Source organism: Eucyclogobius newberryi, unplaced genomic scaffold, assembly GCF_026437365.1.
Source record: "Eucyclogobius newberryi isolate DKJ021-1_F unplaced genomic scaffold, fEucNew1.0.hap1 SCAF_17, whole genome shotgun sequence".
In the NCBI taxonomy this organism is placed as follows: domain Eukaryota; kingdom Metazoa; phylum Chordata; class Actinopteri; order Gobiiformes; family Gobiidae; genus Eucyclogobius; species Eucyclogobius newberryi.
The window spans coordinates 29,208,101-29,230,564 of record NW_027315801.1 but is presented as its reverse complement, the minus strand read 5'-3'; the positions used below and the strand labels follow the sequence as shown (position 1 = coordinate 29,230,564).

General features: G+C 39.9%; 1 protein-coding gene across 2 annotated transcripts in view; it reads left to right on the top strand.

The window, feature by feature from the left end:
* Positions 1-22,464, top strand: part of cacna2d3a (calcium channel, voltage-dependent, alpha 2/delta subunit 3a) — a 113,840-nt gene that overhangs the window by 19,511 nt on the left and 71,865 nt on the right. For both annotated transcript variants that reach the window (XM_072449833.1, XM_072449832.1), the window contains exon 3: positions 10,289-10,405. In XM_072449833.1, coding sequence (XP_072305934.1) covers positions 10,289-10,405 — 117 coding nt within the window. The remainder of the gene's footprint in view (positions 1-10,288; positions 10,406-22,464) is intronic.

Sequence of the window (22,464 nt, the reverse complement as noted above, 5' to 3'; positions counted from 1 at the left end):
CATGGCCACATCATAAGTTAAATATTCACATGGCCACATCATAAGTTAAATATTCACATGGCCACATCATAAGTTAAATATTCACATGGCCACATCATAAGTTAAATATTCACATGGCCACATCATAAGTTAAATATTCACATGGCCACATCATAAGTTAAATATTCACATGGCCACATCATAAGTTAAATATTCACATGGCCACATCATAAGTTAAATATTCACATGGCCACATCATAAGTTAAATATTCACATGGCCACATCATAAGTTCTTTTGTGAAGACGCTCTCTTTAAATAGTTTTGCACCACTTTTTCCCGAGTGCTGAACAATGGCAGCTGGATTTCCTTCTCCTCCACGGGCCGGTTTGATAGAGCGTCCCGTCTCCACACCCTCACCATTCAAATGCATTGATCCAGCTTTGAGACATCTTCACACAATGATCAATACCATATTCAAAGATGACAAATTGCTGTGTTCCCATTGAGCAAGTACCGTTAATAATGCTTTCTTTTGTAATCAGTGAGACTAAGATTGACTTTTTTCAGTTTATTTTGAACTAAGCCTGACATTTGGCAATTGCAATCTACATTTATACTATTACTGAGCTGTTTTCTGACTTGTACATGCAAATGCAAGCATGATTGAATAATATAGTCTCTGAAGTCAGAAGAAATCTAGTCTGCATATACTTGTGTGTACTATGTGTGACTGTTAAACTACTTTTGTCCATTAAGTTGATTATCTGGGACATATTAAAAAGCCTTTATGCTAGAATATCAGTTTGTGCTCTCTCAACTATTGAATAAATATCTAATTGAGTGTGTTGTGATTGATTGTATAGGTCTGAACTCCAGAATATGATGTTTTGATGTTTGCATTAACATTTTCTTACTTTTTTTTAACTTATTGCAACCATTCAACCTAGGGCAGGGCAATATGACTTACTTAAAGAAGACAATATAGATGGAAATGACTTTAACATACATTTCAACTTGTTTTATGCTCTTTAAGTTATCGTTACAAGATGATACTTCCACTCCCCACATCCTGTCTGTCCTTGATCATGTTTTTAGCCTCTATAGTCAGTATTTTTAAGCTGCTCTGGGCACAAACGCTACAAATTTGCTGCAGTCTCTCCGACCTCGCTCGCTCGCATCGCCGAGGAAAAGCCCACTGCAGTGCACTTGTAGTTTTATCGTAATATTCAGCTTTCATAGCAGTCCCAAAGCAAACAGAGATATATCATGAACAATACGCTGTGGCCCATCCTTTGAGTTTTGTTTCAATCACAACACAACTTGCAGACCTAATTTCACCTCTGGTCTAGTAAGTATGTAAGTGAACGTCTGCACAATCCGCCGGGAAACGTCTCCAGTGGCAGAAGATAGGGACCCGGACCAACGGGCTTTTGAGGCAGGGAGGACAGGCGTGAAATTAATTGTTCCACTTCATCTGCGGCCAGTGCTCTTCTTTTGAGGGTACAATTTGTTGGGTGGCATAAAGGAAGAAGGGAGGCGCACAAAAGCATAGCATGGGAGGGCAGAGCACCGATTTGGCTTTGTGGAATATTCGGTGATCCGGAGTAGGTTTTCCGCATGAGGCTTGTCACTGCTCCGACATCTACGAGTGAGAAAGGACTGAAGTATTTAAGTTACTGTATTTATACGGAACTGACTGACTGAATATTCAAAAGTAAACGTAAAATGTAGGCACCAAAATATGTTAACCATAAATAACCTCCAATATCTGTTTCTATTATATCTGTCTATTTGTTAGATATAGCGTACTTGAATCTCAACCAAGACATTTGCATGCACATTGGGGTTGCGTACAATTAAAAGGTGAATTTGATACCAAAAACAGTAGATATAGAGTAGATATTTACACTATTCGATGGTTGGCAGGAGAGCACTATATAAAATAAGCAGGTTTCACTACATAGAGATGACCAAAACTACAGTTCAGCTTCAAGTAAATGTATTTAATTGGATTTACGTCGACCATAGTTTTGTTTTATCATCTTCTCAATGATTAATACAGCAATAGTCACCAAAAAAAGACCAAAGAAACAGGCACCTTCAGACACAAGGGACATTGTAACAAAAAAAAACCCACAATTGATTAATTTACTAGACTTGGGACAAGATTGGACCTTTTTTTTGTTTGTCTGTTTTTCTGTTCAGTGATTGTTCTGTGCTACTTGTGTTTAGTAGTTGTTGTTTTGTTTTATTCTTTAATGCTCTCCTGTCATGGTCTGTTTTTCATTCTACGTTATATGCTCTATAAAAAACGGAAAAATTAAATAAAAAAATAACAAACACCCTAAAACATTTTAATACCCTGACCGTGCACTGGTGAACCCCGGTGAGTGGCACTGATGTGACCGTGGTGCAGCCGTGTGACACCTCTGGGTGCCACCTCGTCTCCTCACCTTCTCCTTTCATGTCAGCTGTAATTACAAACATGCCTGTAGGGATCAGTAGCACTCTCGACAAAGCGATGACACTGCAAAGACTACTTTGAGCAGAATGATGCTTACTCCAAAGGTATTTATCACAACCATTTAACACAGAAAATGAATCCATCTACCGTATTTCCCGGACTATAAGTCATTGTTTGGCCGGGGTGCGACTTATACTCCGGAGCAACTTATATGTGATATTATTCGTTATTTTCACACTGGCAACCACATATATCACTGGCAACCGCATATCACACTGACAAAAGGGCGCTCTAGGCTCTAAACGACGCAGAAGAAGAAACAGCACTTCCTCTACCGCCGGAGTTTGTTTAGAAGTGACACAGAGGAAGAAGAATTCAATGGATTTAGTGATGTGGTGTAATACTGATGCTTTGGTAAACTTGTTAGCATGTTCTTTATGCTATAGTTATCTGAATAACTGTTAATATGTTACGTTAACATACCAGACACTTACCACAGTTCTGTCTGCGTCATGTAGCTGAAGGTGTTACGTTAGCATACGTACAGCTATTTACCATGTTTTCTAATCTGTTATTATCTTAAATTACATTTCAAGGTGAAATGTCTGTTCTTGGTCTTGGAATTTGTCCCAAAAATTTCTCCCAAAAATGCGACTTATACTCCAGTGCGACATGTTTTTTTTCTTCTCTAATAGGCATTTTTTGGCGACTTATAATCCTGAGCGATTGAAAATCCGGAAAATATGGTATAATAAATCTACACCTGTTTTTTTATTCACTCTATTGTAAGCTGCTCCTTTTTCCACAACTGCCCTGGGGCTGAACAATGGAAACATGGCCACACAAAATGGCTGAAGCAGGATTAGAATCTCCATCCACGCACTGATATAGACACACACAATATACTGTTCACATTAGAATTTTAAGGAACTGTACCTGATTTTTAAATATTCAGTGTATAAGCGCTTTTCACAGCTCTCTGAGGCTAGATAGTTTAGCTGTTGTCACTAACAAACTATTAACTATTAGCATGCTAACGGCACACTTCCTGTTTCGCAGAGAATAAAATGCTCTATAATTAGATGCAGACTGCACTGAAGTCTATCTTTTACTTGAATAGATGCTTTTATAATACACTTGTACAAAACAGATTTGACTTGATTACATAAAAACATAAATCAAGTACAGCCCCTTAATAGTCTTGCATTATTAGTAATATTTGAATTGTTGCGCTAAGGCCCTAAATTGAAGTACTCTGCTTGTACTGTAATTGGGGGCAATATTGAAAAAATGAATACCTCAATATTTTTGGGAGTATACCAACAGAAACGTGTTAAAACATGTTTTCAACCTTATTAATTTAGGTTTCATTATCAGACAAATGGTAAATGTCTGTAAAAGTGCAGAAATATCACCTTAAACCCTTATTTGAAAGTTTACATCTATCAAATAAGGATATAAGATCTCTTTTTGTAGCATTTTTCCAATAAACAATACACAAAATATTCAAATTTTGCATTTCTTATCACAATATTATCTCAAATTCAGTATATTGTCCACCCCTAACTGTAATCCTTGCGGGGCTGTGATAAGTGATACAGCCGCCTCTGTAAGAAATGTGTTATTACATTCTTGTATCGTTCTTTTTTTGTAACACAGGCTTTGCTTTTTCTATACAGGTCCAATATAGGTCCAATCACAAAACTGTGCACTCATGTTTGTTTCTCTCCAAGAAATGAAATGGGAGACCCCTGTAATTACCTTGCAGTTTCCTGGCATTGTTATTAAACACAATTAAAGCCCTTCGATTATTCACATTACAACAGTATAATCATGTTGTCTGGGAATATTTAATTTCACATTTCCCCCTCGTGGCTGAATGTGTTTCTTGTGCGATGTCAGAGTGGCTTCATTCTGCTGCCGTTTCCTTGTCTTTTACCACGCACACAACCCCAATGAGCATTTCCCACGATGCACCTCTTTTGTTCATCAATTCACTCTCATTCTCTCTCATAGAATCCGACATGCTGCCAGTCGCAAACAAAAGTCGAGTTGTTTTTTATGAATGAAAAACATAGACCGCTGAATGAGGCTGGATAATGTTCTACAAAGGCGTTCTGTGGCTTGTTATTTAAATACCGTAGGTTCTTAGCTTTTACATCAGCCAATGTGAACTCAAATCAAAGCTTTTTTATATTGTGCTTTGTAATTACGTCTGCATAAGAAGGCTTTTAACACTGATGTTGAATGCAGCTCTGTGTGGGAGAGATAAAAGGTAAAGCGACATTGGCAGCTGTGATGGCGAGCCAGGAAGGCTGATGGTGAAGTGGCTCTGCTGGTCCGTAAAATGAGCTGGGATTTGGGGAAATGGTGCCGAGTCTTTTTGTGAGATGAACTTTTCCCCCTCCATTAAACACTTAATTATATAAACCCCACAGAAACACTGGCCCACAGATGCAAATAAGATTATGTCACAAGTGTTTGCAGAGAGCGGCTGTGATTGAGACTGACAAATACTCAGACACCTGTCCAGTTTGTCTGAATCATTTATTGCAATCATTCCCAAGATTCTCAGGGGTCCCTGGGGTCATTAGAAAAGAGCTACGAACTGGATTTGACACATTTTAATGAAGGGATTGCATTGTAATTGCTTACATAAAGTGGTCATTATTGTTGTGTAACACCTTTATCAACAACAGTTGTACTTTTCTTTTAAGACGTAGCTTCCTTGGTGGGAGAAGGATGACTGCATCTCTGACGTATCCGAGGATGAAATGGGATCGCTGGGAGAAAAAGGTTGGGAACCACTGATTAAGTGGAAAGATGGGAGTGTTTCTCTCGTATAGTTTTGCAGTGAAACAATGCTGTGGATACCTAAATATAATATGATATAATATATTATAATACTATTATATAATACTTTTATAGAGCGGTGCACTGTACAGAGAGTAAACTCGTTTGCATAATTGAAGAGTTCAACTATAAAAAAATTGTCAAAAAGCATATTTTTGTTACCATCTTTTACAGATATTATTAATGAAATTAATGTTGGTTTTAAATGATCAAAACTGTCCCTACATATTGGCCTTTTTTAAGCGATCTTCACAATACTTAGAAAAAGCCTTCACCTTATTTAACATTTAAAACTCTTACATGTTAGAATGCCGACCTGAGTGAACAAGTTAAAGAAATAAAACAGAAGCCATCTCGCTCTAGGCCAGTTTTGTTCCGTCTGTGACCTCAGCGCCGGCTCCTGGTGCATCCTCCAGCAGAACCTCTTCATGACTTGAATCCCTCGAGCAATGCCACACAACATGAACTCAAATAGAAAAGAAAATGCACTTTGAACGTAAGATAGTGCCTTGATTTTTCCTTTTAGACACGTAAACAAAAAAGCCAAACCTTCCATGTCACCGTGTCATGGTTTTGTTGTGTGCTCAGGTTGTAGTACAGTGTATCAGCGGTCTGGTGTGTCGGCTGGACTCCCCTGTGATGATGATGGGAGGTGAACAGAATGGCTCGGGGCTAATTGCCCTTGTCTTCTCTGGTCTCTGCTCTGTGGTCAGCCTGACTGCACATCTCCAGACAGCATTAGGTGTGGATCTTGTCAAACAAACATGCCCCGTTCACACAAAGCACAACAAATCACACAAGTGGTTACTGCTTTGTCATACCACGGCCTTTTTCCCCTTCAGCTTAGACATCTGACCTGCTTGTGTATAAGATAATGGGTTCAAGAATGACAGGTCGTTCATCGGTTATTCCTCACAAAGTTCATATGCGTTGTGGGTCTATCACGGGATCCTTTTGTTCTGTTGTGCCCCTTGAACTAATGCATGATGTTTCAGGTTCACTTCAACAATGACACTTAATATTCCAAGGTTCATGGTCACTGCCTTGATGAAGGTTTGGCTGTCCGAAGGAGATATATTATGTTTGTTTTTTTCCATGGAATTAGTATTGAATTATAATAGAAAAAGCTTCAGTTGTAGTCATCTGGACTCAGTTTGAAAAAATAGACGTTTCGACTCTCATCCAAGAGTCATTGTCAATAAAAGAATTTAGATCGAGAACTCCGATATTAATACTGTTCTGTGGTAAGACCCACCCATTGGGCGGAGCCTTCCTGAAGTAGAAAGAGATGTTTGTTTCAACAGAAACTTCCCCCTTGTATCTACCGAGCTAGCCTATTCAGAATCTTAATGGGCTATTTTTCAAACTGAGTCCAGATGACTACAACTGAAGCTTTTTCTACTATAGAACACGCCTGGACGAATGAGGGATTACACCGACATATTGAATTATAACACAAATGGATCTTAACTTTACATTTTGTTCATTGTAAACCACAATATTGATCTAAAACGGCTTAGTAGTAGAACCAGGTCCATTGACTTCCTGTTCAAAACTGTAGAATTGCTAAGCCCCGCCTCTTCAATGTGGCATTTTACCGTAACAAGCTGATCTTAATTTGCTTAATTTCATTATTTTCTTATATAAAACAATGTTTCACTTAAATGTTCAATTAATCACAACTAAGTACAGGGATGTGGGCGGGGATAGGGAGTAGGTGAAAACAGGAATTTGAGAACTCGACTTGAGTGGCGGGTAAACACAGGATTACTTAAACTTGCATGAATCAATCAAAGTACAACATTGAGTCCACAAATGGCGATGAAACACTGTTGTAACAAGATTAAAAGCTCATTAAAGTTGTTTTTTGCACAATATGTTCCTTTTTAACAATTTCACATGATTTTAAGCATGATTTTGGTATCTTTTTTCCTCTGCGACTAATGTCTTTAGGATTATCAGAGGTTTTGGCAACGCCGGTGTCATCATTTTCTTTTCTTTTTTATTTGAATATTTTGTTGCCTGAAGGCTTTATCAGACAGGAAAGCACAGTGTGAAATGGGGCTGAGAGAGAAGGACATGCAGTAAACTCGGAGTCTGCACTTGGAGCCTGCATATATGTGTGCTGTGCTCTAACCACTCTACCACCGGGCAGCACGGTGTCATCAGTTTCACTTAGTTATCAGCAGTCGCTCTGATTGGACTCACAACAACACTCCAGGCGTCCACGAAGCACTTTGAAGTTATCGTCTAACGCGCTGTATGTACAGATAAGTCTTTCACGTCACGCTCTCATTGTTCCAAAGCATTTCGAATTCAGGTGAACGGACAGATTGTTTGTTGAAATGTTCTTTTCCCGTTTGTCTTTGTAATTGTTCCAGTGTTGCCATATGTGGAGAGACACTTTTTGGATATCGCCTCCAGGGCTTTTGAGCTGGATTTAAAAATCTGGCTCGAATTTGCAAATGGATCTGGCAACGAACGTGACTTTTTGGCAGCAAATCAAAGTTTGAAGTTTGAAAGAAGTTTAGATCATTGTATGCTATCAAACGTTTGAAGAACTTTTGCCAAAAGGTGTAATCCATTTGATAGTTGGGCATATGCCCCTTTGCTCATGCCATTTGGCTTTGTGGGGTGGACTTGTTCTTATGCATCTTTCAAATATTTATAAATGACACGTCAGCTTGTGTTTGAATGAGATGTTCCCGGCCTTAGAAGCTGGACTCTGGACAAATTACAAATTATTAATTCATTATTACAACATTTGAGTATTTTGTCCTGTATTTATTTATTTCATGGACAGTGTATATAAATATTTCTGTAATCATGCCAGAATTAAAAAGTTAAAGTTAACAATTTAGAATTTTCCTGTAAAAAGTTCTATTTTTGGGTATTTAGGCCAATTCAGCAGGAAGCCTGAGGGTCAACAAAAAATGGTCTGATGGCCACATTTGACCAGATTGGACACATATGTAAATAAAGACAAATACACACCATTTACAGCACATAGCACAGACACATGAATCATCCAGTTACAGACGCACACAAGAGAAAATACACACAGACATGTAGAAAACAATCACACACAGAGACACACAATGGCAGGGGGCCAGCAGGGGGCAGCGAGAGCAGGTGTAATTAGTATTCACAGATCTGGTTTGTAATGAACCATTGTTTTAACTCTATTTTGAAGGTGTGATATGTGTTTGCATCTCTGAGCTGTGGGTGTGAGGCAGCGTGGACAGAAAAAGTGGTTTGACTGAAGAGGATAATGCAGTTCTGTCTCACTGCTCCTCTGGTTCTGATGTCTATAAAGTGAGTGAGTGCTGGAGATGACAGACCATGAACGACCTTGTACAATAGACAGAGATTTGAGTATTTGACCATATTTTGTGTAATATGGGGCAAGTATGAAATAAATACCAACCTAAAACATTTGTTGACTGAGCAGTGGGATCGTTTCTTGTTTTTGTTCACGTCTGCAAGTGTCTAAATGTCACAAGTGTTTATGTTATTTGCATAAATTACTGTTTTTGTTCATTTTGTTCTGTTCTGTTCTTTTTCAAACGTGAAAAGACTTAATACATATTTTAATAAGATAAAATACGATAAGATAATCCTTTATTGTCCACACATGAGGAAATTTCATTGTTGCAACGAAGGTAGATACAGAGGAAAAGGACAGATAAACTTATAGGGAGTCTAAAAAACACAACTCTTATAAACAAAAACTCTTATAAACAAAAATTCCTATAGACAAAAACCTCTCATTTCCTAATAAGGAATGGAGGGGAAAAACAAATAAAGATAAAAATAAAATAAATTAAAAAAACAGCTAGCGTAAGACAAGATAATACTATATGCCAAAGATCTAACAAAATGTATTAACAAACAATTTTACCATGATTAATAAAGTGTCTATTTTGTATACATTTGTTAGTAATTGCATGCCCTCCTGCCCCAGTTCCTTTCCCCTTCTTTCTGCAGATCAGCTCTTTGCCTGTGCGTAAGCAGGTTGGCATAACATTAGAGCGGCCATGCCATTTGATTTGGAGGTAATCTTCTGCTAAATCCCCGGTGCAGCTTCTAAAATGTTTCCATGTCCCTTTGCAAAGGACATGCCGGAGTGGATTCTAGTTCAGCTCGTCCTGTGATGGCACGTGTGTGTTGTACTTGGACTGTGTGTGGAATTAGCCCGACTTAATGTCACTGTCCCAAACTGAGGTGCAGATAATCTTAGAGCTGTGGTTGGAGGAAGAATAATGTGATTTTCTGTACAACATGGTGTGTCATCGCTTTCATTTAAGCTCCCATAATCTGGAGATATTTCTCTGCTTTAACTCTATACTTGATCCAGATAAAGTACATTTGTCATTATTTTCATTTTTTTCCTTCATGTATCTAGTTTTAAACTATAACATACATATATTTGCACACTCTACACCAAAGTGTTGATCAAAAATTACTTAATAATAGAAAGACATCCTACACTTCTTGTTCACATCTGCGAAACAAACATGCCCCGCCCCCACATATTAGCAATACACCGTAATAATCAGTACATTTTCATTTATGTGTTTTCATTGTTGGGAAATGCCTATGTGACATTTTTGAATTTGACATGCATGACACAGTCTTAATATTTTTTTTTTAAATAATTATGTAAAATTACAAACGTCCAAAGCAGTAGGAGGAGATAGGGGGCAGGTGAAAACATACATTTTCTGAATACTCAAGTCTCAGACAATACAGGCTTACTCAAACCTGAATGAATGAATCCAAATAGAACTCTGAGAAAGCTTAAGGTGAGAGAGCAGTGTTATAACCTTTAGAGACATTGCACTTTGAAGTCTGCCTCTGCCTCTTTTCCTTAAACTTTTTTCTAGCAAACGCCTGCTGTTTTTAATGAAAAGTTTTTATCTTTCGCTTTGATCATGGAATTAGATGCACATTGAATCTGAGTGATCTTATTTGTGAATGTTGTCTTTCAGAAATACAAAGAGTTTGAGCGAGCAGTGCGAGTGGAGGAGATCGACGGGCTGCGCCTGGTCAAGCAGCTCGCACAAGACATGGAGGAGATGTTCCATAAGAAAGCACAGGCCATGAAGGTAACAACACCACCACACTATCCCACCATTACACTACTGTGCAATGTGAACGTTCAGCTCAACACCATTTACTATGTGAGCTCTGCGGAATTGGAATAATTACATGAATTCAATGAAAATGTATGTTGCTATAAAGTGTTCTGGGACACAGTCAAAAATTGAAACAACTAATTTTACCACCAAAACTCTTTTATTCAGAGCCCCATTATTTTCCACAAAATGGTCACTAGTATTCCTGGGGTCCATTCAGCATAAAAGTGGATCACATTTTACAAGAATATCGTGTACTTTTACCTTGTACACACAGACTACTGATTCCACACTGCTGAGGATCTGAATAATACTGTTCTCCTCAAACTGTCAAATAAGTGGCTCATCTAGGTTACGTATTATGTCATTAAACATTATTTGAATAACAATTTTGTTACCATGGAAGCATTTACCTGTATAAAAATAATAATATCCAATAATAATAAGGATATATTTTAAAATGCCTTCAAATATCAATTCCTTGAGCACTTTTAATGATTGCCTTTTAAACAAACTAAAGTAATTTTTTTCCACAAGTCTGTTTTTTTCTCCAAAATAAACACTTTTACTGACAATTAGAATAAGAAATTACTAAGTCTCGATCAGGATTTAATTGATATTATTTGCACAGCCCTAAGGTGCATAGTTATAGAGTTATAAGTGTTGTCATGATAGTGGTGGCTCTCACACTCACTAGTCCACGGCCTCCTTCCTTCCCACGGCTAGTGTACAGTCTGAGGGTGCTGGAACACTCCATGGTCAGGAGCTTTCATGTCATCACAGCTGTGGTCTGTAGCGCTTCCTTCTCCTTGTAGGTATTTGGCTGTTGCTGCTTTCCCTGTTACCTCTTCGAGATCAGCATACAGCTTGATCCATGTAAAGGAGGTGACTGGTCTTGTTGATTATTTGGCTGAGGGGGTTCAGGCCTATGCAGAACAGCAGTGAGGGGGTTCAGGCCTATGCAGAACAGCAGTGAGGGGGTTCAGGCCTATGCAGAACAGCAGTGAGGGGGTTCAGGCCTATGCAGAACAGCAGTGAGGGGGTTCAGGCCTATGCAGAACACCTTTGAGGAGGTTCAGGCCTATGCAGAACAGCAGTGAGGGGGTTCAGGCCTATGCAGAACAGCAGTGAGGGGGTTCAGGCCTATGCAGAACAGCAGTGAGGGGGTTCAGGCCTATGCAGAACAGCAGTGAGGGGGTTCAGGCCTATGCAGAACAGCAGTGAGGGGGTTCAGGCCTATGCAGAACACCTTTGAGGAGGTTCAGGCCTATGCAGAACAGCAGTGAGGGGGTTCAGGCCTATGCAGAACAGCAGTGAGGGGGTTCAGGCCTATGCAGAACAGCAGTGAGGGGGTTCAGGCCTATGCAGAACACCTTTGAGGAGGTTCAGGCCTATGCAGAACAGCAGTGAGGGGGTTCAGGCCTATGCAGAACAGCAGTGAGGGGGTTCAGGCCTATGCAGAACAGAAGTGGGCACAGGGCATCTCCTTGGTCACATGATGGACACTTGTGCAAGTGGTTTACCATTGGCCTGAAGGGTGGTTTTCCACAGCCACATCGAGTTTGCTATGAAGGCTCTTAGGGTCCTATTGATGTTGTACAACTCCAAGCATTCAGTGATCCACATGTGTGGAATTAAGTCATATACTTTCTTGTAATCAATCCAGGCAGTACACAGATTGTGTGTCGGGTTCTACAGTCTTGAGGGACTGTTCTGTTAACCAGGAGTTGGTGTTTGGCTCCTCTGGTGTCTTTGCCGTTGCCCTTCTGTGCTTTGCTCATATATTGATCCATGTGCCCACTTATTTTACCTGCAATGATGCCTGACATGAGTTTCCATGTTGTGGAGAGACAGGTTATTGGCTGATTGCTGGATTGGACTGTACCCTTCCTTAGGTTAGTCATTCAGAATCCCATCCCTTAGAGGCTGGTTGATCTGTGCTAGGCGCACATGGAGAGCTGTGAGTTTCTTTAGCCAGTTTTTGTGTGTGTGTGTGTGTGTGTGTGTGTGTGTATGTGTGTGTGTGTGTGTGTGTCTGTATGTGTGTATGTGTGTGTGTGTGTGTGTGTGTGTATGTGTATGTGTGTGTGTGTGTGTGTGTGTGTATATTCTTTATTACTCTGACCCAGTGTAGTACTAACTGTTCTGAGAAAGCTCAAGACATTTCACAAATTGTTCCAAACTGTCCAGTTTGTGAGTTTGATACTTGTTTCAATACTTTTGTATCCATTTGTATTTTTCATGACAATTTCCATCCAAGCTTCTATTGCTATGCAAGTCCTTTCTCTTCCAGTATTGACCTTATTGAATGACTCTGCTGTAGTGTCATTTAGCTGCGGTGAAACCGGACACCTGCTTGTATGTGAGAGGAGAGAGCATCCGTACTGAGGTCATGTGGTGACTAAGTATTTCTCAATTATTGCTTTTCTTGTTAGCTAATTCAACAGGCGTGGCAGGACTGTGATGTGAATGTCTGATTAGATGACACACAAGATGATGGACACATGTAGGATTATAAACTTCATCAAACTGGGGACACGATGATCTGAAGACATACTGTGACTTATAGAGATCCTCAGTCGTTCCGTCTCCACAAAATGAATATCCCGGCTGTTATCTGTAGAAATGATCAGACCCATCACTCCTGGTGTTAGACATACTGCGTTCATCTTGGTGCGGGATATGTCCTGGGAGCACAGCCACTCTGCTCCAGGTGATAGATCCTATCAGGACAACATGATGCTGCAACAAAATTGGATTTCTCTCACAGACTCTGGTTCAGGGATTGACTGAAAGGATGAGGACAGAGAGGGAGACAGGGGTATTTTGACATTCCATTTGTATGTTAGGTTCAGTATGGAACAGCACTGTGCCAATACAAGACCATGCATGTTTCAAAGGCCCACTGTGTACTGGGTTTCTGGGAGTGGGTCTGCCTACTTATCTCCATTTGACAAAATATTATTCTACTTTCTTTGGATTTTTACACAGTATGGCAGTAAACTCTAAACAAATGTTTACTTCATAAATTTTTTTTTGTATTTCTCAAAAATAACGCAAAAGCATGCATTCTTACTGTGAGCAGGGTCGCCTCTCCACATATCTGACTTGTTACACCTGTAACTTGGCTCTATGGTGAAGACCATACATTGGAAAATTCAATAGAAAGCAATAACACTCCACCAGAAAAGTTCACTTCTCTTCTCTCATTATATGTTCTGTATGTTTATCTAATTTCACATAATCATTTCATACAATAATTCTTGTGACTTCCTGTAATGTCTTTTGTCTAAACTTTAATAACTTTAGTTGCATTAGCCCTCCTGTAGCTGTCCCATAAAGTATCTTAAGCCCCTCGAGATCTTCTAACTTGGTTAGCTAATGGCTTCTCCATAGGCACTCAAGATGTGGGCTGCGCTGTAATTTCACCGCTGCATGGAGCATAATACAATAGTAGCTTCTGAGGAAATTCTTCAGTTATGATCAAAAAACATACTTTTTGGCTACTTTAGGACAATGGGTTTTGTATATCCTTGTGCATTTTAGGAAATAGTGTATGGTTATTTGCCTTTCACTCCATTCACCTTTTAAAGGACACATATTATGCAAAATTGATTTTAACCAGGTTCTAATATTGGGCCTCATTCATGAAGCATTCTTATGCACATTTGTACTTACAAAGGTTTTTGGCATTCACAACATTTGTTCTTAACTGAAAATGTTCTTCTAGAAGACACATAGTCTAGAGCACTCTGAATCACAGAGCGCTGTGAATATTATCACTCTCATATTGCAACCAAAAATTCAAATTTCCACATGATTGTTATTGTTTTATATATTTACAAAATACTGAAAGTATGATCAGGCGTAATATAGAGCATAAGCAAGCAGTCTGTCCTCGCCCCAGTGCGTCTGTGGGCCACTGTTATAAACCTCACTAAACTCTACACCCCCGTGTCACCCCCACAACCAGAGCGCACTTGTCGCCGTGATCCACCCGTTATTTGCATGGGGGGGCTATAAAACAATGAAAGCTCTGGTTTATTTCAATTAGTTGTTGACTTAAATATGCTTCCACTGAGTGTGCTCCTGCGTGTTCGGACATTTGAATTCGCTGCTGAAGTTGTACAACAGTGAAGTAGAAGCGCTCCATCTCCGGTAGACCTTAAACTGTACTTGGAAGTTTAGTTTAGGGTGTTTCTTAGCAAAATACATATTGATTTGTATATAAATAAATTCTCAAAGCATGAGATTACCTATAGGGATGGAACAGGATCTCTTACCGCAAGATCTCTTTTCATTTCATTTTATTTTGTATACAGGGAAAAGCCTGACTCAAAAAAGATAAAATATACACACAAACATCAAGAGCAGACAACCACACAAACTAAAGACATTTCCCCCATGTGTTAAAATCCGGATTGGACAAACAAAGGGTGGACCCAATCGCGTGTCTCGTCTTAAAACTCTCCACATGACCCCTAGAGGACGTTTGGTCTATCTTTCTTCAACAAACCAACTTTGATTTGTCTGCTCCACCGCTTACACTAGCTCACCCCTTTTGTCCTGTCTCTGCCTCGTTCGTTTCTCTGCCTTCTGCTGCCGAGCATGTGCTGTTCTCCATTCAGTGTCTGCCCTCGTCTGTCTGTCCGTCCGTCAGAGCTGCAGTTTTATCGCACGTCTCCTCCTCGATTGGCCCCATCTTTATCGCCCGCTGCCACCTGCCGAGACACACAGTTGCACAGTGTATGCTCATGTTAGCTCGTGTCAGTGTGGGCTAGATGAGATACACAGGCTTACAAAGAAAAGTAAACACGTGAAAATAAAGGTTGTGTCTGAGAGTTCATTTCCATGCAAGACACATAGGTGAGCATATAGTTCATTAAAATTCAATATTAAGTGGTCGAGTGGTTAAGGCTGCAGCACATGTGCCAGGCTCTCCACGCAGCCGGCCGCAGTGTTGTGAGTTTGAATTCCGGCTCAGAAAATCCCCTTCTCTCACATTCCTATTTCACCCAAGACTGTCCTGACTAATAAAGCCTACGAGCCAAATAATCCTTCCAAAAAAAAAGAAATTCCCTAAAAAAATATCAATATTAAATGTTAATGTTTGTGGTTAAAATGTATAAATCGATTTATTGGCCACTGTCCAGGGTGTACCCCGCCTAAGGCCCGAAGTCACTGGGATAGGCTCCAGTCACCCGCGACCCCGAAAGGGAACAAGCGGTAGAAAATGGATGGATTTATTACAATAACTATACTGCCTTAGTCTTTTTATTTATATTCTTTATGAATTAGCCTACATGGATGTTTGGGTGTCTTGTTAATAGAGATACATTTTTTATCATTTAAAGTACACAAACAATAGTCTTACCGGTACAATGTATAAACGGTTATCTTTTTAATTCATTATTATTGTTTTCATTCTACAGTGGTATTTCCCTTCTGCCTGTGCTCCATCCATCACACACTGCTTTGGATATTATCAGTGCAGACTGTGTCTTTCCTCTCTCGCCCTCTCTTCGGATATGAGTTTTGTTTCATGCTGTGAATGAACGAGGAAAAAACAGCACATGCTTAAAGACACAGTGAACATGTTGTTATCGAAGTCGAAAAGCCCGGGGCTATTATAATGCCCCCTTTGAAGTCAAACACCGCTGTTTCTCGTGACAAATGCACTTCAAAGCTGAGTGGATGCGACGCTGCCGGTACAGCTCTGTTTTTGCTGCAATAATGCAATGGGTTCTCCAATCTGGACCTGCCGATATCCTTTACCTGTGGCAGCTGCTACAAAGTACTGTTCAGAAGCGCTGTTATCAGTGTGGAGAGAAAGTCATCAGTCAAAAATAAAATACTGTTTTAAAACACTGAAATTCAAATCCACAGGAGAGAGTGGATTTGAATTTCAAAAACAATAATGTTTTTGAAGGTCCTAAAGTTACAGTTTATCCTCAGTGTTCTGTCTAATTCCTCAAGTATGTGACCAGCTTCATGAAATAAAACTTTCTGAATGATAAAGTAAGGTTAGTGTGTAAAACAGCTTAACTGGAGGACTGGTCAGGGAGGTTTTGCAGATCCTGTGTCAGGGCAGTTAGAGGAAAGTAATGGTGTCATTTCTAATTGTCAATTGGCATTAAAATATACTTGACATTTTTGTTATTTTCTTATGGACAGAAATGAGACGTCAACACTATCAAAAGTTTTCTGAAAAAGTTGAAATGGTGAGGATGGCGAGACACTTCTTTGGGATCAGCAAAAACTCTCGGAGCTTGTATTGATTATTGGTACGCTCCCACCACCTCAGTGTCTTTGTATCTGTTCCCTAACACTGGCTGCTTGGCACGTGTCCAGTGTAAATGTGCAAAAAGGGGGAGATGCCTCTTGGAGCACTTTTCCCTTTCTGTTGATGCTGCAAGTCTTCACACATGCTGCTGGGACAATATGCTGCCTCCTGCTATTGATGAGCTGACCTGAACCCGCCCGTGCAGCATGTGACACTGTGGGCCCAGAGGTTGAACCATTAGACATGTTTCCATTTTTTCCTATTGGAGCAGGTCGGGACGGTCCGTAAGTGTCTCCAACGTCGTAAGTGAACCGGCATGTTTAAGCGGTACTATAGGAACGTGCGGTCTCAGACTCAGGTGAAAACGAAATGGCAAATAACAATACAAACTGGAAATAAGTCCACCAAATTCTGACTTGATCTGGGGACAAACTGCAGGAGAAAGTTTATTTCAGGGAACGTGACGATTATATGAGCAGCAGAACAAACCACGGGATTTTGACAACTGTATTACCGATGTCCAGGTTATAAAGACGATTATTATACTAAAATAAATCCATATAAATGTAATGTAAATGAGTATTGGCCCCAGCGGTTTCCTTTACGAGCCCTTGTTTTTTGTGATTGGTGTAAGGAAGTTAAAAAAAAAAAGGGATTTTTAATTTCCTCCTCACACTGTGGTTTATTTTGGTTGTGTTCAGCGCGCTACGGAAGCTCGTTTGGATCATAAAACAGTAGTTGGGCTGCATTGAGGCAAGTTAGCGTTCACACCACAAGCAAACTACACCGAGTCCACCTTTAAATGTGGGTCTCGGTGCGGTTCTTTAGTCCAGACCAAATCAAACTGGTCACATTTTACAGCTGGCCATAAACTTATATACAGTATGTAGTTCAGTTTTGAAGGTTCAAGATTGGAAGTAAAAGCAACATACAACCTTAACAAGGGGTCTGTAAAATTTGATTTAGCTTCTGTTTTTCCCCCAACCATCTGTTTTTATTTTACATATTTGAATTCATACAATATTTCCCAAATCTTGGGAATAAGTTAAGAATCAGGTCTCTGTCCCGCTTTTTCTAGGTCTAAATGTACTAAAACTCTACTTTCTCTACCGGTCAATAATGCATATGACCGAGTGGCCAAGACGTAGGTGCTTCTCACTGCAGTGCACTCCACTCCTTGGGTCCGGATGACAGCTTTCATCAACTTTTACCGCGTCGGCATTACATTCATAATACATGGGCATTTGTTAAGGTCAGCAGCTTCAACTGTCAGGGAGGCAGCGCCGCAGTGAGAGTACCGTGAGAACAATGGGCCAATCAGACTGACAGAGAAATGAGGGGGATTGCGATGAATTCCAGGAGGTATAAACAAGACCAGCCCTTTGTCCACGGAATCATTATCATAGAGGCGGATAATGAAAGGGGGGAAATGAGTGCAAATGCCAGGGAAAAATATAGGGGTGTAAGATTCAACCGAAAAAACTAATTTAGTGCCATATTTCAGCTAATCCTACCTCAGAATGTCCCGCAAGGAAAGCTTTTCTAAATTTCCTTTCTTGGCCCTGGGCTGCAATGGTGAGCGTCCTGTATCGCACTTAATATGCAACTTTTTACATGCAGAATTGTATTGGTAGAGATACAGTTTTATGTGTTGTCCGGTGGTCTCTGGAGCAGTGTGTCCCATGTGTGTGAGAGGAGGAAGGCTCCGTTGTCAAGATTGATGCTGTCTGTGCCTTTATGATTTGAATCGATATTTACATCTCCTAACTTATTGTCTTAACTCAGCTTTGTGGATAAGATGACAAAATGAATGTTGTTGGAGTTCACTGGTGCTGCTGTCAGTCAGTATCCTAGTCTGGTCAGATCTGACAACACAGTGGCAAATTTACTGGTCCATTACGGCCCAAATTTGGCGAGGATCGCAGTTGGGCTCAATTTATCCAGGCTTGGAACTGCACCCACTCGTTTTTTCCAGCCCCTGTCCATCAACGACCTGTAATTACAGACGTGCCACACACTCAGCGCTAACCAATCTAATCCATTTACCACCATGAGTCTTGTGTGTGTGTGTGTGTGTGTGTGTCAGTGTGTGTCTGTGTGTGTCTGTGTGTGTCAGTGTGTGTCTGTGTGTGTCAGTGTGTGTCTATGTGTGTCAGTGTGTGTCTATGTGTGTCAGTTTAATTATTGCTGCCATCTCAAATCAAGCCGGCGTCTCGACAGAATGACTTGAGAAGAAAAGTCATTTCCTCTCCCTTTTTAAGCTGCTATAGTCTTTTGGCAGGACCACCCATTGACAAAAAGACATTTGAATGTGTGGCAGACAGGTCCTACACACGCCCATGTGCCGAGCGGCAAAACAAACACTCTGCCAACAGCCCCAGAAATGGTTCAATTGAATTTCTCACAAGGGAATATGGCTCACTTATCTTTAATCTTACTCTGGGTGAAATCCCTCTGTTGTGCAGTATATTGTTCTCTTATCATCATATATTGGTTCACTGTATTTTCAGTGCTTTTGAAATCCCCAAGCATGACAAATACATGATTATGTATTAGAGACAATATAAGAAATTGTTTGTGAAAGAGTCGGCTTGAGAAAAATGCGACACTGTTCTAACCATGAAGGGAAAATCCAATAGTAAGAAGGTTAATTACTTGAAAGAGAGTCACTTAAATTCATCGCACAATCTGTAGTCGCTGACTCTGGTACACTATTATCATCTCTGAGGCAGCTGAATGCACAATAGGTCAGAGGGTTAAAATCTCCACACGCTTGGGTTTACACATGCACAAATACACACTTGTATTTCAAATCTTTCAAAGCATTTCTGTACGTGCAGCGGCAGAGTCTGACATTTCCCGAAGAGCGCGAGGCTAAGCGCTTAGACCTTTTAGAGAAAGCTCTTCTCTGATCCGTCTTCATTCCATTGCTTATCTTTATTTGTTCTTCCAGCTAGGAATTTCTGCTCTTGCTTCTCAGGGCCTGGACGTTCCAACACTTTCTGACACTGGCTGGAGAAAGTGAAAATGGAAGGTTGCATGTTCAGGACCCGGCAATGTTCACTTTGTCCCAAGTCGCTCTTGAAAAAGAGGTTTTGATCTCAATGGATTTGATCAGATTAAATAAATGTTGACAGAAGTAGTATGAGTAACATTTAGTAACTTCATCAGTAAATTGTAATAGGAATTCACATTTTACCATTATTTCTCTTACTTCAGGTACCTTTTTATGTTCAAATTATTATTCATACATTATACATTTTATACATTATTCATACATTATTTAACATTTTGTCTGATGTGTGTTTTCTATTGAGTGAGTTTTATCTTAATTCGTCGTGTGGTGCGTCCGTAACCTTCTTGTCTCCGTGGAGATATTATTGCTTTGCCTTGAATGTTCCACAGTATAGTAAGTATACTTTAAACTTTCTGTTCTTTTTAATTTTTTTATTGCAGATACTTTTATCGCTCAAAACACAAGCTGTGAGCTCACTCTCCACAGATCTGACCTGTTACTTACTGGTGGCCTCACTTGCTTGTCTCCATAGAAGTTTAATACCCCCCTGAGGAATGTACCAGGCAGGACAAGGCAATAACATCTCCATGGTGACAAGCTGGATCCTCCACCAGAAAAATGACATATGCAACATTTAAAGGAGACATTATGCTTTTTTAGGTTTGTATTGAAGTATAACATTAGCAGGTCATAATTGTTACATGTTGTTTTTTGTAAAGCACAATATAGTTATAAAACGACTTAATCTCAGAACATGTCCATTGATTTACCAACGGCAGAACTAATAAGCACCTTCATAGTGACATTTCGCTGTAACAAGCAGCAGATTGCTTCTCACTAGAGATCCTTTTATTTTTGAAAAGTGGTTATGTGGCATTTTAGAACTCTACATGTATCACTCTTTTTTCAAGTAATTGCAACTAAGTACAGAGATGTGGCCGGGGATAGGGGGTGGGTGAAAACTAGAAGAAACTCCAGCCTCTATACTGGATATTACAGGATTACTCAAACATGCAGTAATCAATCAAAATACACCTTTACAGCTCATTGTAGTTGAGCATAATTATGTCTCTTAATATCTAAGGAAAAATGTAAGTTACTGTAACCTTGGATGCCATTGTCAGGTGAGCATAACAAGACAATATATGGTATATATATATATATATATATATATATATTTATTCCCTACAATTACAAAACTAACTGACTAAAACACGCCTGTCCCTCAAGTTCCCCCAGACCGGTCTGCTCCTCGTCTGGCTCCTGTGTCTCCCTCACACAAAGGATATTAATATTCATAAGAAGGTGGATCTTCTCTGGCACCTCTTGGTATTAGGCTGTACCTTCCAGGACATCCTAATATGGTCGTGAGCTGTGACCCTTGACCCAGACAGAGAAGTTGGTTGGAGTTGGGGGAAGTAGAAACAGACACAAGCAGACAGAGCAAGAATTTGGAGTGTGTGTGTGTGTGTGTGTGTGTGTGTTTATGTGTGTGTTTGTGTGTGTGCGCGTGTGTGTGTGTGTGAGTCCAGTATGCAATAACAATGAAAGATATATTAATGCATTACAATATTAAACGTTTATTAATCACAAGACCATCAACGAATGCACTACCAAACTCTGACTATAAGGAACAGATAGCTCAAAGCAAAATGAAATGCAACCATATGCGCTGACCAGGTGTGTTGCTATGGTAAGGGACATGATTGGGCAGTCCTGAGATTACAGTGTTTGCTTCCCAAAAAGCTCTGCTGCTGCACTACTAGAGGCTCCCTCACACAGGCTCCCTCACACACAGGCGAGCGGGAATAAGCTGGCTGATTGCACTAGTTTTACAGCTAAAGCCATCTGAATGGAAATGCGAAAGGGAAGTGCATTACCAAACTCATAAACACCAGGAGCAGCTGTGAATGAGCGCGGTGATGAGCTGCACAAGTTACACAGTTGGAGAGCGATTGAGGTGCTACGTGTGCCATCAGCGAGAGAGAAATCCTTCCGTTTTGTGAACTTTACCTTAAACAAAAGAAGAAAAATAACAAATCGTGTGCGTTTTGCAGACGGCTTTGTTTGAAATTTAAAATGCAAAGGGGGGTTGATGTTATGTCAGTTTTACACGCGTTATGGATTTCTATATGTTGTTTTTCTTCCTCCAAAATTCAATTCAACGGTGCATAAAAATGTCTTCTATGATGTATGTATAGTTTTAGAATTAATTTGTGTTTGATTTCTTTGAAAACACACAAAAAACCTAAAATATCCTGTGGTATGACGCAGGCTGAGAAATAGATTTTCAAAGTTAGGGGCCCCCAAGCAATTTTAGGGGCCCACAAGAGCGCGCGGCATCGCAGCGTCATAAGTACAAGATAAATGTGTTGTTTTAAACCTGGTTATTAGCATGTAAAACAATTCAAAGTACTTTTATCTGTTATTTGATATGGAGGGCACAAATATTGAACCATATAAACCAGAGATCATGATCTTTAAAACTGTTTAATTCAATATAATGTTTCTTATATACAAAATAAATACTGTTTACAGCATTTGACACAAGGAGATCTTGTGGAATATATGAAATCACGTCCTACAAAATAAACTAACATATATACATTGCCCCGAAAATTAGACCGAGCTTTTCCGAGTGAGAAATGCGAGAAGCGAGAAGTGAGAAGACGTGCGAAGTGGGGATGTCTGTCAAAACGAAACTTAAGCGATGAAAATGCCAAAGTTAAA